Genomic DNA, 15355 nt, shown 5'->3' with positions numbered 1-15355 from the left:
CTGCCTCACATTTAGCTTAGTGCACAGCTAGGTCGGATGTGACTACCTTAAGAGGATAAGGAAGAGCAGAGGAAATTACATTTCCACATATGACAACCAGCTGTATGAGGAATACTTTCACCAAAATAACAGCCTGCTCTCGAGCCCTAAGGAAGGCAAGAAAAGAACTGTCCAGGGAAGAAAGTTTGCAGGGGCAGATCAGCCTTACCGTGGTGATGGCGTTGGGCTTGGCCCCGTGCTGCAGCAGAACGTTGATGATGTGAGTGTGGCCTTGCTGAGCAGCCTGGTGCAGAGGGGTGTACCCATTCTGTTATCCACGGCGATGACAGCAAAAGCAAACAAAGAACAAGAGCCAATCATTAGATCAGACATTTCACTTTGCTCCGTTCTGCTCCTTTTGAGATATTTCAAACATAAATTATGACACCAATTGACCCAAAAATAATAAACCTTCAGTAATAATTCTCCTTCCCCAGAATAATGGAAATATCAAGGAAGGTAATATTCTTTTTCAAAACTAATTTCTCTCATTCTCTCACAATAAAGGAAATCCATGAAAAGACATTTCTCCTTTATTTTCTAAATCAGAGGAAGGAACAATGAGGAACAATGAAGTTTAAAGGGGCATGTTGAGGGCATAGAATCATAGCTGAGGCAGAGAACATTGCTCTTCCTCTCACATCCTAGTTTTCAACAGAGGGCCCAAGGTTTGCCTTTAAAATATCTGAGTCTGTTAAAAAAACACATCATTTTTAACAGCAGTGATTAAAGGCTGTTTGCTTTTTAAAAGGCTAAAAACATATACCTGTTACAAATGTCAATCAAGTTTAGCTTCACTTTGCCTCCAAGAGGCTGGACCAAGATGTAATTACACTTAGGAATTTGTACTGCATGTCTGCCTTAACAAACAGGCTTAGTTCAAGATACTCATCTGCTCCAGTGGTTTGTTCTCGTGTCACACAATACAGAAACATAACCAAATTGTGCTTAAGCTGGCTGATCTGAGATGGTATTGTGTGAGTCCAGTCAGGCAATTGGCTTTGAAAGCAGGCAGAAAAGGAACTGGAAGAAAGCCTTGGGTTGATCACACTGTACACTTATGTAAAGCCTGGGGCAGGCTCTCAAAACATGCTCTGAAGACTTATCTCTGCTGCAAACAAACAGATGCCAGTAATGCTTTGCACTGCTAATCAGAAGGTGATCATCCAGAACTGTTACAGTCCTTATACTGACAACACATACAGTTCTTATATGTGTGGACTGCTAAAACTACTGCTTACTGTAGGTTCTAGTGGAAAGCAGATTCACCACCTTTGCTTGAATAGCATAGTCCTTCAAAAAGAGAAGCCATGTGTTCCTTGCACCAAGCATTGTGCAGGCTTTCTCTAGTGAAAGCTCAAGTTGCAACAGGTGTTATTCATTCTTTAACATGCCTATCCTGAATCCAGGATTTATTCTTTAAACTGAGTCCACAACATCAGCTGACAGATTGCCAGTATTTTTAGTGGTCCCTAGGTGTGAGATTGTGGAGAACCGCTTCCTGATACAAACTTGCTGACTAAATGAAACTATTCTAAATAAGTAAAATACCTGGGTGAATGGATTCATAATCTGTCCCAGCAGTCCTTTAAACAAAAAGAGAGACCTAATCCTAAAGACACAATTTTGTCTCTCCCTTGAGTTAGCCTCCAAATACCTCATGAATGTCTTGGCAGCTACAGTTTGGATCCCACTAGTGTCTGCTTTATTAATTCTCATCAGCTGTTTTTCTAGCAGTGTTGCCTGTCCTTTTGGAATCCCTGAGTTTAGCCCATTGATTTTGGGTGATCCCATGAGGGATGGGCCAGAATCTTTTATTTATTTGCTTGGATTTTTCTTACCACATTGAGTTGTGACCACAGCAACAAAATAATGATACTTTGAGAAATGACTCATCCCATAGGTCCCAGCTGGGGACAGGGGAGCTGACCAGAGGAACAAGCAAACTACAAACCAGTGATTTTGATGGGATTTTAAAGACACTCTCAGTGGCCTGCTTCCTGTTGGTCCCATCCAGCTTGAATCCAGCAGCCAGGAATTGCCTGAGGTGAACATTAGCCAAGCTGGAGCTCTACAGTTCCTGAGTTAGCCTTTTCTTTCTGATAAGGGTGATGTGATGATTTCTGGGATGCAACACACTGTTGCTGACATCAGAACCTCTCTTTGTATTCTCAGCAGTTACACAGCTTTTACTACAAATGCATCCCATTCAGCTGGTGTGCCCACCAGTTTATCCCTGGAGAAACTGTTGAAGTCCGTGGGCTTTGTTCTGACTTTGGCTTTAGGCAGTCAGGCCCATTTCAGTGTATCTGGTCAGATTTCAGCATAGCCAGATTCCCCTCAGAAAACCCCAAACTCTCCTTGAGTAAACCACATTCCCTTACCACAGCTGCTTCCTCTCCCAGAGTCATCCCACCCACACACTGAACAGCGGTAACTCTTCCCACTCTTCTCCCAGCATACTGGAGAGAACTGGCATCACCCTGAAAGTGTCTGAATTGTTACTTGCTAGTTTGGCAGCACAGTGGTATTACAGTGCTGTAAACCATGTGGTTTAAAATGAGAGCAGGAACAAACTTTAATTTGTTAGTTTGCAAGTAATAAAAAAAAGAAAAACCAATGAAATGGATTGTCTGTGTTGTTTTTTCATACACACAGAGTTATCTGGCTTTTCTTTCCTGAACACCACACCATGAGACGGAGCAGACAGAGGGCATTCCATTACAGCTACCACATGTTGATACCTCCCCTGCCATGGTTAGAGCTCCCAAGGGAAAAAGCACGTATGTCACGTAGGAGTGCTGTGTTACCATGTTCAGAGTAAAGAGCAAAAGCAAAGCAATGGAAAATTCTTTACCTTTGTTTTAGCATTGACATTTGCTCCGTGCTTGAGGAGAAAATTCACCATTTTGATGTTTCCATAGTGACAGGCCACAATTAAAGGTGTATAACCAAGCTACAGGAGGAGAACAAAGAAGTAAAACTGCAAGCTCAGTGGAACATTCCTTGGACAAGGGTAGCACCCTTTGGCACGCTGGAGACAGCAGCCACTCTGTGATTTACCTTTGTCTGAGCATCCTGGTTTGCACCATGTTTGGTGAGTATCTCGGCTACATTCACTTTATCCTCTTGAGCTGCAAGGTGTAAGGATGTCAGTCCAGCCTGGAGATGGAATATAACAGGTAAGTAAACTAACAGATAAAAGTAAGAATAAAATCCTACTTTAAATAAGGAAAAATCTAGACTTCCCTGCCTCTTCATCTTTAAAACATGATCAGACCCTAAGTGTAGCTTTTGAGTATGGGTGGTGGTTTTAAACAAAGTAGAGTCAATGTTGCTCCTGTTCCAGCTGACGAACAGCTCCAAACCAATTACATCACCACAACCATAGAGGAAAACTTTAAGGCATGAATGCTCAAGATTTGCTACAATAATGTAATTTGGGAAGCTGAGAATCACATTAATAAAATGTGCTTCCCACTCTTCAGACAGAAAGAGGAACCTTGACAGCTGCAGGCACAAGCCAGATGAAGACATTAACTCCAGAAATAGATCCCATTCAAATGCCAGGGAAAAGGATGCAGCCTTTAACTGACAGCTCACTGTGATCACATGCAGCACTTTCCCGTGAACAAGGCACTGAACAAATTTTGTAGAAGAAATGAAAATCTCCTTGTTTTTATTAGCAGAATATAGTTACTCCGTGCAAGGAGATACCAGAGTCTTCTATACTAACTTGAGCAGAAGCTGCAGGCTTTTCACCTGCATAAGTAAGATTTGCAAATATCCCTGGATAAACCCAGTGACCCATGAAGATTTATAGTAGTAGTTTGGGTTTTTTTTTTGATGACCTTGTTTTCTGTACAAAAGCTGTTAGGCACAATTAATGAAAAAAAATTTGGAAAGGTCTTCCATAAAATTTTTCTTAGTCTACTCCAGTAATATGATTGTTTTTTTATTTGCCAGAGAAAGTGAATTTCTTCACTTACCACTGAAGGATAAAGACATGAAGAAAAGAGCCTTTGTAGGTGAGAGCACTGAATTATTTCAGACTGGAGCTCTCAGGTTTCTAGTATAAGTTGTTAAACCCACCCACGGACACCAACGTTGCATCTTACTGGATACTCCCACCCATAATACTTTGTTTCCAGTTGTGAGTTACCTTTGTTGCCACGTGGATGTTGGATCCTTTCTCCAAAAGTAAAGTCACCATGTCAGTGTGACCTTCCTGGGAGGCCAAATGAAGTGGGGTGACTCCCTGCTTGGTCAAAATGTTGGTCTCAGCCCCGTAGTTCAACAGAGTGGTAGCTATCTGCATCTGGTTTTTCTTGGCAGCGATATGGAGAGGAGTGTATCCATTCTGACACCAGACAGGAAAAAAATGGAAAATAAAGTTACCACAACAGCCATGTAGGCCTAAGAAGTCAGGTACCATAAAACAGTATTATTTGATGCTATGCCTGTTATTAGAGATGAGAGTTCATTAAATTTTCAAGGCCAGACATGTCCCACATGGCCCTGCTGTTGTGTTGCTTTGTCCATCTGTTATTTTCGCTGCCTAAACCAGAACAAAGCCAGCCCTCACCAGGATGGGCAGGACTGTTCCACCAATACCTTCAAATTAGTCTGAGTTTGACACCTACATTTTGTACAACCAATGTCACAAATAATCCCTTTTGAGTGGTGAGTGACATTGCCCATGATGACTGATGGGTGTACACCCTTCATCACATAATGCTTTTTTAGAGCACATGAGTAGAGACGTGTTTGCATATGAAATTTTGATACATGTGTCAGTCACAGGCTGGAAACAGCAATGGAGTGGAATGGTTTTGTGATTAATTCAATCATTTAAGCACAGAAGAATGGCACTTTCTGGCAATAAGACAACTTCCTAATTGCTTTATAACACATTGTGAGGGAAAAATCCCAGGTGCCAGCACACAGGTCCTGTGGGGGGTGCTTGGTTGGGTTGTCCTGTGGTTGTTTTGTTGTGTTTTTTTATGTTTCCCAAACTATCCTGCTTCCCATGCACTGCCATGGAAACCACATTCCCAATACAATCCCTGAGCATTTCCTGAAAGCCTGTAGATCAGAAGCCTTGCACAGGGCAGGACACTATCTGGTGTTGCACCCATCTCGTCACCATTTTCCCCTTTTAGCAGCTTTTGCTTTACACAGCAATAGCACGACACCACTCCTAACCCTGGAATGATCCGTGTGCATGGTCAGAATGCACATTTCTAAAGTTATTGCGAATATTATGTAATAGTGAGGCGACTTCCAACTGCAACCAAAGCTCTGACAGAGCTGAGTCCCCTCAGGGCTCCCCAGTGCCCCCTCAGAGCTCCCCTCACCCGCACAGTGATACCACAACGCCACTCCTAACCCCGGAATAAAATGTTAAATGTCATTGCTAACATTGCACAATAGTGAAGTGACTTCCACCTGTGACTAAAACTCTGGTGGGACTGACTCCCCTCAGCGCCAGGGTTCCCCTCAGGGCTGCCCTCACCGACGCAGCGATACCGCGACACCACTGAAATGAACTCGAAATTAACTCGAAATTAACTCCGCTTGTGCTCATTCCCTGTCTGCCTGGCCAGAATATACATTTTTTTACATCGTTGCTACCGCTGCGCAGTAATAAATGGCCCGGCGGCCCTGCCGGGGCCGGCTCCCCCCGGGCTCCCCTCATGGCGGGCGGGCGGGCTCACCTTGGCGGTGGCGTGAGGCGAGGCGCCCTTCTCCAGCAGCAGCAGCGCCACCTTCTGGTTGTCGTAGTGCGCCGCCACGTGCAGCGGGGTCAGGCCGTTCTGCAAGGGCGGCGACGGCGTTAGCGCGTTACGGGACAACGGGGACACGGGCGGGAGGGGACCCGGGTGCGGTGGGATGGAAGGGTTGGGGGGCTGCAAGGGACAGAGGGAACGGGGGAGAGGCAGTGGGGATGGACAGCAAGGGCATGGCAAGCAGGTGGCTGTTAGCGGGGAGAAGCAGCACACCAGGCGAACCACAGTGGCAGCCGCTGGCTTTCATCACCCACACCAGGGGATGGTGGGGCTTTGGCCCTATGTTTATCCATTGGGAATTTAGGTAGCTTGATGGAACCCGTGCTTCCTGAGCCAAAGACACATACCTGCCCTCAGAGCAGCCATGCACCCTCCTGCCATGAACCCAAACTCAGCATGCTGGGTAGGAGCAGTCAGCCACCACCCAGGAGAGACATGACCCCAACAAAGCCACAGCCACCATGCAAAAGAAGCTGCAGCCTTCTTAGGGTGCAATTTTCACACAGTTCTTCCTTAAGGAAAGGCTTCTGACTTTTTCTTCCCCAGCAGTACCTTGCCAGCAGAATCAGGACAGGCACGGCGCTGCAGCAGGAGCTTTGCCACTTCCAGGCTCCCATATTTGGCTGCCACATGCAACGGTGTAAATCCCTTCTGAAAAATTCCAGGAGATAAAAAACAGATGGTTTGTGTTAAAGGTCATGCTGACATCTCTTGTCTAAGAACTATGTGTTAAGCACCTACTCTTCAACCTCAGAATTGATAACTGAACCTAGAAAGAGCAGCCTCTCTTGATAGCACTATGAGAAGTACAAAATACAAGAAAATACTTTCCCTTTTATTATTCTTCCCTATTTATGTGCTCTCAGGCTGGCAGACATTTTATACAGACTGTACCAGCAACACACACTGCATGGGGGCAATGAAGGCACTTCTTCAAATTTACACCCCAAACCAGCTGCACCTTTTTTTGTTCCATGATGACAGCTTTACAAGTATTTCCTGCATCAGTCATTGCCAGTAACAACGAAACACCAATTAAATTGATCAGATAAATCCTCCAAACTCTAATTCCCTTCCTCCAGAAGGGTTTGTAAAAAATTATTTGTACTTGCATTTGTGTATTCATACAGTCACAAAGTTCTACTGAAGCTAAAAAGAGCCCTTGCCTGTTTTAATTAAAAATTTGGTAAGGAAAGCTCATGGATGTATGACAGTAGGTGGCAGCCTGCACTGCTGCCTGACACTAATTTTGGGAAGCTGCAATGACCTATTTGCCTGGCACATAAGTCATGTTTAATGTTTATTATCATTATCATTTAGTTCCATTAATCCCACCTCAGAAAGAGTTTATATTGGGTAATCTCAAACATTTTCAGTTCACAAATCACAAGTCTATAAAGATATTATCTAGTGGGCTCCATCTTCTCCTATTCATAATTATAGAATGTTCCTGCAATACTAATTGCCATCAAGCAATATGGGAAATTAGGAAAGTATTTAGTGTATTTTTAGCCTTTCTAATGTGATTTAATAGCTGGATAAAAGGAGAACAGCAAGCCCTTCCAGTAATCCATGGATCATAATTTGAAAATTGCTGGTTTAGTCTTTTAAACCCTGGAAGACACGTTGTTGTTCATAAACATGTTTTAAGCTCCAGCTGTAAAACCAAGGGTACTTTTATAAATAGCGAAAATTACATGATTCTGACTTATCAAATGGTTTAAATTTGGAAAAGATATCTTGATACATCATTCTCTTCACAGCTATCTACTATCTTACATATTCATCTCTCTGTTAGTAATCTATTGGTACCATTTTTGGCTAAAAAACTCACTAGTGATTCTGGAGAGCATTTATTTCACAATCCCAGACAAAATGTCCTGTTGTGTCACATGACATCTCATTTTAGAACCACTGAAAATAGATCCAGTATTCGATGAGACTGGGCAGATGCTGACTTCTGTGTTTTAGGAACATTCCTTTCAGCTAGCACAGGGCAGAATTATTTTGCTATTTAAGTAAATAACGTATTGAAGAATAAAAGGAGACCTGTTCATAAAAAATGTATCATTGCCATTTCCCTTTTTTTTTTTTTTTTAATTCTGCCAATAAAAACTGTGCTTATAAGGGAAAGAGAGAAACAAGGACATTTTAAACCTGCATTTGGCTTCAGTGGCAACCAAACCCAATTTTAGATGACAGCAAAGTCGAAATTTGATTAGCTCATGATACATCACTCCAGCCTACTGGATTGTTGCCAATTAAATAAGAAGACAACAAAAGGGCCCAAACTGCTTCAGTTCCTCAGTTTAGCCTTACCTTGGTGGACATGGAGTGTGAGGCACCCGCCTCGAGGAGCACGGAGGCGACATCAAGCTGCCCCTCGCGGGCAGAGATGTGCAGTGGGGTGTAGCCATTGGTGGTGGCTGCGTCGGGGTGTGCCATGTGCTGCAGCAGCAGCTGCACGATCTCTGTCTTGCCCAGGCGGGAGGCGATGTGCAGCGGGGTCTGTTCTTCCTACAACTCAAATCGAGTGGGTCGTTAGTGCTAGGGAGCCACCCTGAGCCCAGCATCCTCCTGGGTCCCCACACGCCTTCCTATGCATTTCTCTTGCAGAGTCATAGGAGGTGATAGCAGAAAAAATGGAGTAATGGAGGAGAGGAGGGTGGTGAATGATTCCTTCAGCCGTGGTTTTAAGAGAAAAAGAAAACATTGTAAGCAGAACACCTACCCTGGCTCGGGCATCCACCAGGGCCCCGTTCCTCAGGAGGCAGCGAACCACTTCCACCTGCCCAGCACGTGCTGCCATGTGCAATGCAGTTTCTCCACGCTGCAGGAAAGCAAAAGCATTTCAGTGTCCTAAACTTCCATGAAGAAAGATCGTTGCCAGTGCCAGTCCCACTCATGACAACTGGTGCTGAGACCCATCCTTCTGCCAGCTGAGACTCTGCTTCAGCTGCAGGGCAGGGTGTAAATACATGTGGCTGTACCTGGAATGCCTTGGTTTGCCATCTGGACAATCCAAGACTCAGGCACTGAGAGACAGAATGAAAATCCTGGCTTAGGAAAAATTCTGTCAGATAGACTTGCCCTGGTCACATATGCCCCTCAGCTTGCTATGTAACAGAGCATCAGCTCATGTGCTGCACAGAAGATGAGAGTACACTGAGCTGTGTGTCTCAAGGGATTGCACGGCACAGGAGCCTCAAGATGGAAGGGGATAATTTTCCAGATGGTCCCCTCCTGCACACTGTGTGGAGCTGGCAACATTAAGAGGCCTTGCAACAGCTGAGCACAACTCAGCCAGCACACGGAATGTGTTAAATCTGCACTCAGCAGTGTGGCTCTGTCTCCAGGCTGTGGAATCAATCTTGTTTCAAGCCTTTTGTAGTTCTCAGAATTTGAAGGATACGAAATATTGGAAAGCATTTTCAGATCAGGAATATTCAAAGCATGTACTCTTTGCATAGGTTTTCAAAAAAACCACTGAAATGAAGATTCCTTGAGGACAGCACTCCTAGTTTAATTGGGCTCTGTTCTTTGAGTGCAGTGTCCCAAAGTGGACTGAAACAGTCCCTGGGCAGCTCACCAGCATCTGGTGCATCAGGTCTTAGGACAGCTCTGCAACCAGGGGCTCTATTCATCTCATGTTATATCATGAGAACACAGCAGGACCCATCATTTCTTTGTGCTATTTGTTCATAATTCTAACACCAGAGATGGAGAATATTCTGTTGTAAGGCCTTTCTCCCCTTGACTACCACTTAAACTGCAACTGCCAAAATGAGCACCCTAGTCAAGACCTTTTCCATCAGAATGGGGAATCATGTCCTCTTGTCCTCATCTAGATGTAGGGAAAGAAGTAGCTTTAGCTTGCCTGCTAATAGGCAGGCAAACCCTCTTCACCAGGAGTTGACTTATCTTGTCATTCCCAAGAGCAAACCCTCTTCACCAGGAGTTGACTTATCTTGTCATTCTTAAATTAACATTGTATTACCAGCTGTGATTAGTAGGTATGTAACAACAAAATCCCACAGCCCTAGCTAAAAATCTTAATCATTCCATCTATATATAAAGTTTACTACCTGAAGAATAAGCTGTTTAATATGTGAAAATACTCTAAAGATCAAATTTCTGCAATGACCCTTTTGTGGTTGAATTAGCAAAGCAATTTAGGTTTTGGAAACAGTAATTCAACAGGGAAACTCAGCTTACCAAGTGAAAGCCAAGACACCTGTGTAGCAGAAATTGTAAAGTGTTAAACTTTGCACATAAATGCCTGGTAACACAATATTTTTAACTGCTTCCACAAAGATTTTGTGTTGGTTTTTTTATTATCAATAAAGTTCTTACATAAGGATTGCTTCCATAACAAAGTATGGAAAGTCTATTTTAATTATTCACATTAACAATTCTGCATGCTAACAATTTCACTGGGTTGCATCTAAGATTTTTCTAGCTGAGAAAAAATAATGAGTACCAGGATTACTAAATTTTTGTTGTTTTTGCTGCTGGGAACACTTACCTATAACTTATGTACTGAAAAAAGCTGCTTCCCAAGTACACGTGGTCCCAAGTTGAATATTTGTTTATGCTGACAAATTCAAACAGTAAAATATCTTACGAAATACATCTCAGAAAATGATAATTTTGTTTTTGTTGGTTCATTTTTTTTTTCCCCCTATTTTTGGTAACTAGGTTGTTGGTATACAAACACTGATTTCTATGGTAAGTCAGGTTCTGCATTTTGTGTTACTTCCCAAAGGTCACATTTTCCAGATTTAATCACCAGTTCCTGGAATTTCCTGTCTAAGAGGAACATTTTGAGTTTCCCAGGTTTGTATTTTGTTTAATCATTGGGGTTTTAAGCATTTCATACTCTTTCACTGACAGGAATGACACAATTTCATGGCAGCCAGCGAAGTCATGAAGGCAGAAATTAGAGCCATTTGGACTTGAATTTCATCCTTCAGAACAGAAACACAGACTTTGTGGGATTTGGCTTATAATCCATTTTGGATGGTTTTGGTGAGCTTTGTCTGTTTCTAAGGAAAACTTTACCTATTTGACCATTGTTGCAGAACACATGAAACCAGAGATGGCTTATGACACATGCAGTCATCGTTTTCCCCTCTTCACTAAAAGTGCTACAATAACTTGCACTAATATTCAACAAAGTATCATTAAAATGTGACCCTTGGGCTGAGCTACAGGGTAACCAGGGACTCTCTGAGGGTCCCGAGCAGAAGGTTCTAGTGAAAGCCATACTCACAATGTTAGTGACATCAGAAGAGGCTCCATTCTGCAGCAGGAGGAGGACTATGTTCAAGTGGCCCATAAATGCAGCCACGTGTATTGGTGTGAGGCCCGACTGCGAAACAAAGCAAGAGCAGTTTTACTCCTCTGCACGGCTCGAGGGATGGGCTTCTTCATTCAAATCAAACATGCAGGAAAGTGAGGCAGGACAGGAGAGACAGGAAGAAGAAAGCAAAAAAGGAGAGAGAGAGAAGGAAGGTTTCTGCAGGACATGAAACGTTTTGCTACCTCTGTTATAGCCTGGATTGAAGCCCCATATTTCACCAGGAGTTCCATGACTTTGATGCGATTTTTCTTGCAGGCAATGTGCAGTGGAGTAAAACCATTCTGTGCAAAAGACAGTGATGTTAGTCAGAAACATGCAGCTACACTTCCCACACAGCTCCATGCTGCCACACTGGGAGCACAAGGGTTAGGCTACCACAAGCAGCTGTTCTTTAAGCACAACAGGTTATGGATTACAGACATCTTCCACTATCTGAGGCATGACAAAGCAGTGCTGCTGCTTTCTTCCCAGGCCTGGGAGAGAAAGGAAACTTCCACCTTCAGACTTCACATACAGACACATCTGTACTGCCTGCCAACTGCACATATGTGTGTGTGTGTGTGTGTGCTTCCTGGGGCTGCACACACATCTGTGAGGAGCACTCCCAGTGCTTCCCAAGACTGCCTAACACAAGGGAAATGGAAGAAATTACAGTGAACACTTCAGAATCAGTACCTTTACAAAGCATTTCCTGTACCTCTCTAGGAGAATCATGGAAGGTTTGGGTTGGAAAAGTCCATCTTGTTCCACCTCCTACCATGTGCAGGGACACTTTCCACTATGCCAGATTGCTCCAAGCCCCATCCAACCTGTCCTTGGAGATTTCTACTGATAGGGCAGCCACAGATTCTCTGAGCAACCCATGCCAGGGCCTCCCCATCCTCAGAAGGGAGAATTTCTCCCTAATATCTAACCCAAATCTACTCTCTCTTTCAGTTTGAAGCCACTTAAACTGAGAAAAAGAGAGGAACAGAGTGCTTATTCCAGGTTCCACCTTAATCTATCATTTTACTTGAAATCTAAGGACCTGTGTATATTTATTTTTATATTTATACCCTAAGCTATAATATCCATGTGTGTGTACATTCCGATGTACCTTAAATAAAGAACCACCCCTTGAGCTGTGGTATCATGATAGTCTGATGACAGTTAATGCAGGTTAAGTGTGTCTCTGAAGCTGAACCAACACATTATTTACCACATGTGAACATTTTAGTGAAAACCACAGGTAACGTTTTTTAGATAATGTTGAAAAATTGGTAAATTTTCTAATAAAGAGCAACAGTATTGCCAAACAATCAACCAGCAGTAACCAGAACCTTGCAGTGAGAGCTTTGTTTATGGGAAAAGATAATCACGTAACAATTATTCTACAGGCTGCTTCTGTTAAAGGAAATGTTAATCACTAGTTCATTTGGAGGTGCTCTAAAGCATAAAGACATTTAAAAAGCTGAGAACTCGCATAGTGCTTGTATCCCCAAAGCATTTTTCAAATATTAACAATTTTTTTAAGTAGCTGAAAAAGCATTCTTTATAATATTTTTTTCATCACTGAACTCTGCTGAATATGATTACTGTTTCTCTGATTTCTAAAGAAATAATCAAAACCATTTGATATTTTACCTCCCACACAACATCTCTCAATATATTTCATAGGGAGTTTTACTGTTTCAGAAGTTTCCATATTTTTCACTGAATTTCATTGCCTCAGTTGATTTAATTTTGCTACTTCTATTTAAGTGAGGAACAGTTTGACCGGGGAGAGGAGAAGGCAGAAAAAAAATGTATCACTAACAGAAATTATGAGCTTCATTTAATATATTAAACACTATCAACAAGCCAAAGGCGACAAGTCTCTGATGGGAGAGAGAGAAAATGAGGGGGGTAGTGGGGAGAGAAAACGAGTTTGGTGGGAAGGGAGCAGAGAGGCAGCAGCCTGAGGGTGTTCTCCTTTTGTTTCAGATGTTTCACAGGGAGGAAGGCATGGAGGGAGGGGAACAGAAGATATATTTCTGGTCATGGAAGGAAAGAAAGAAGACATAGGGGATATTTGTGAGTAGCTGAGCAAAGTGCAGGTAATCAGAAGACTGGCAAGAAAAACAAGCAAAGATAAAAACAGTGTCAACAAAGATTACCCAAGTGAGCATGGCACTGAAAAAAGCAAAGCAAAGAAAGTGTAAGAGGAGGAAGCAAAAGTGGCTATAGGATTTTTGGGTATGGAAAATCCAAGAAAAATGAGGGGGCAGAAGAAGATGGTGTCAGTTCCAAGGAAGTAAAGGACAGGGAGAACCTACACAGAAAAACAGTGGGTCCTAGTGTGGGCAGGAAGCTGGGGAAGGTGGAGTGCCCTGCAGTGGGGGTGCTGTAGAGGCCCCAGTGCAGCTGGCCATGGCAGAACTCTGGCCACGCAGGAGCACCTCAAGTGTTCACAAACTCCTTCTCTTCCTGACAGAGTGCAATATGTTGGCACATGAACTCCCAGCCAGCTAACAGTTCCTAGTTAAGATTGTAATCTTGTCTGGCTTTGGATACATTAAAGACTCCAAACGTTTCCAGAGTCAAACGTGATGTTTTTCTCACTGTTAGGGGCAATGGTTTGATCAGTGAGTAAAAGGAATCGTAACTGCTGCCCTGTAAGCATAAGAACTGTTTTTTTGAAAGAAAAATGGCACCTGATAGAGGAAAATCATCATTTGATAAATGCAGAAATATTAGCTTTTCAATATGTTTTGCCCATGCCAATTAACTTACTAATTCAGTTGAGAGTCCAGAAATTGTGTATTCTATCACCTGGTATGGAAAACTGAGCCACTAATTCATTAAAACACCAATGTATACATCAACATCAGCCAGAACCTGCTCTGATTTTAGGGACTCTGCAGAGCTTCCACACCTGACACTACAGCCACTTGCCATGGGGTGTGTTCCATGATGAGGCCTAAGCACACAAGGCACAGGACTGGTAACCAGCAGGTGTGACACCCCTGTGGCTACTGCATCTACTTAAGGCTGTGGAGTTTGCTGACAGTTCTCACTCAGCTTTCCTGGCAAGAGCTACCAGGTAGCTTTGTTCCATGACCCATGTGGGACAGCTTTACCAGGGCACGGGCGTTGGGGTTGGCTCTCTTGTCCAGCAGGAGCTTGGTGACACGGTAGTGACCGCAGTGAGCGGCCACGTGCAGGGCAGTCAGGTAGTCCAGTGTCACATCATCCACAGGAGCCTTGTGCTGCAGCAGGTGCTTGACACATTCCACGTGGTCCCCCTGGGCTGCCATGTGGAGTGGGGAGAGTCCATTCTGTGACACAACAGAACAGCAGCTTCAGTAATCCCCACTTAGACTGTACATGTAAGAAGGACATTTGTTGTTGTGAGGTGCTGCTCAGTGGGCTCTGCTATTATACAAATATCTTCCCCTCATTAGTTTCACCAAAGAGACAGAACTTGTTGGAAATGCATTTATTTTAGATGTATGTTTTCCAGATGCAAGGAAGAAGACACCGAAATAATTTTCCAACTCTGAAATAGTTGGTAAAAATAATTAGGAGAAACTGTACTCATTATCGTATGTGACGGGTCAGACAATATGTACCAGGAATCACCTCTCAGGAGTGACTGACCCAGCTTTCACATCTCTGTGCACTACAGGCTCAGGAAGCAGCACAAGGGAAGTGCTGGCAGTAGCACTCCACATCATGTGTTTAGTCTGATACTAGAGAGACGGGCAAGCAAGTGTACGCTTTTCATACATTTGGAAAGGATTATGTAAGCAAACCTTATTTTGGATCATTCTTCCCATTAATACATCTCCTTTGGGAGGACAGTAACATTGCTGTCTTCCTCCCTGTCCTCTCAGGGACACTGAAAGCTCTGTGGAAGGTTACAGAGGTGTCCCATACTCTGACAGGGCCCACACACACCTTGGTCCGTGCGAGCAGGGGGGCACCTCGCTCCAGGAGCAGCTCCACAACCTGGTCGTGGCCACTTCGTGCTGCACAGTGCAGTGGGGTGAGTCCATCCTTCAAGGAAAAGGAGATAAAACAAATGAGCACATCCCCAGCTGATTGTCCTGGCACTCTGGGGAACTGCAAGCCTGCAAGGAATGCAGCCCCACACATGAAAAAAAGCTCCTTTTTTGACTCCTAACTGAAGCTGGCTCCACAGCAT

At 43.6% G+C, this 15355-nt stretch overlaps 1 protein-coding gene across 38 annotated transcripts in view; it reads right to left on the bottom strand.

Annotated features, from left to right (window-relative positions):
* The window catches only part of ANK2 (ankyrin 2), a 277485-nt gene that overhangs the window by 66710 nt on the left and 195420 nt on the right, over positions 1-15355 (bottom strand). For all 38 annotated transcript variants that reach the window (XM_071431333.1, XM_071431335.1, XM_071431336.1 and 35 more), the window contains 12 exons: positions 15109-15207; positions 14289-14486; positions 11373-11471; positions 11101-11199; positions 8560-8658; positions 8148-8345; positions 6381-6479; positions 5757-5855; positions 4202-4399; positions 3103-3201; positions 2897-2995; positions 209-307 (listed from right to left, as the gene is read on the bottom strand). In XM_071431333.1, the coding sequence (XP_071287434.1) occupies positions 209-307; positions 2897-2995; positions 3103-3201; positions 4202-4399; positions 5757-5855; positions 6381-6479; positions 8148-8345; positions 8560-8658; positions 11101-11199; positions 11373-11471; positions 14289-14486; positions 15109-15207 (1485 nt within the window). The remainder of the gene's footprint in view (positions 1-208; positions 308-2896; positions 2996-3102; positions 3202-4201; positions 4400-5756; positions 5856-6380; positions 6480-8147; positions 8346-8559; positions 8659-11100; positions 11200-11372; positions 11472-14288; positions 14487-15108; positions 15208-15355) is intronic.

The sequence above is a fragment of the Agelaius tricolor genome, unplaced genomic scaffold, assembly GCF_023055355.1.
Source record: "Agelaius tricolor isolate 1412-34295 unplaced genomic scaffold, bAgeTri1.0.p SCAF_8, whole genome shotgun sequence".
NCBI classification, from domain to species: Eukaryota; Metazoa; Chordata; class Aves; order Passeriformes; family Icteridae; genus Agelaius; species Agelaius tricolor.
This window is presented reverse-complemented; position numbering and strand designations above follow the sequence as displayed.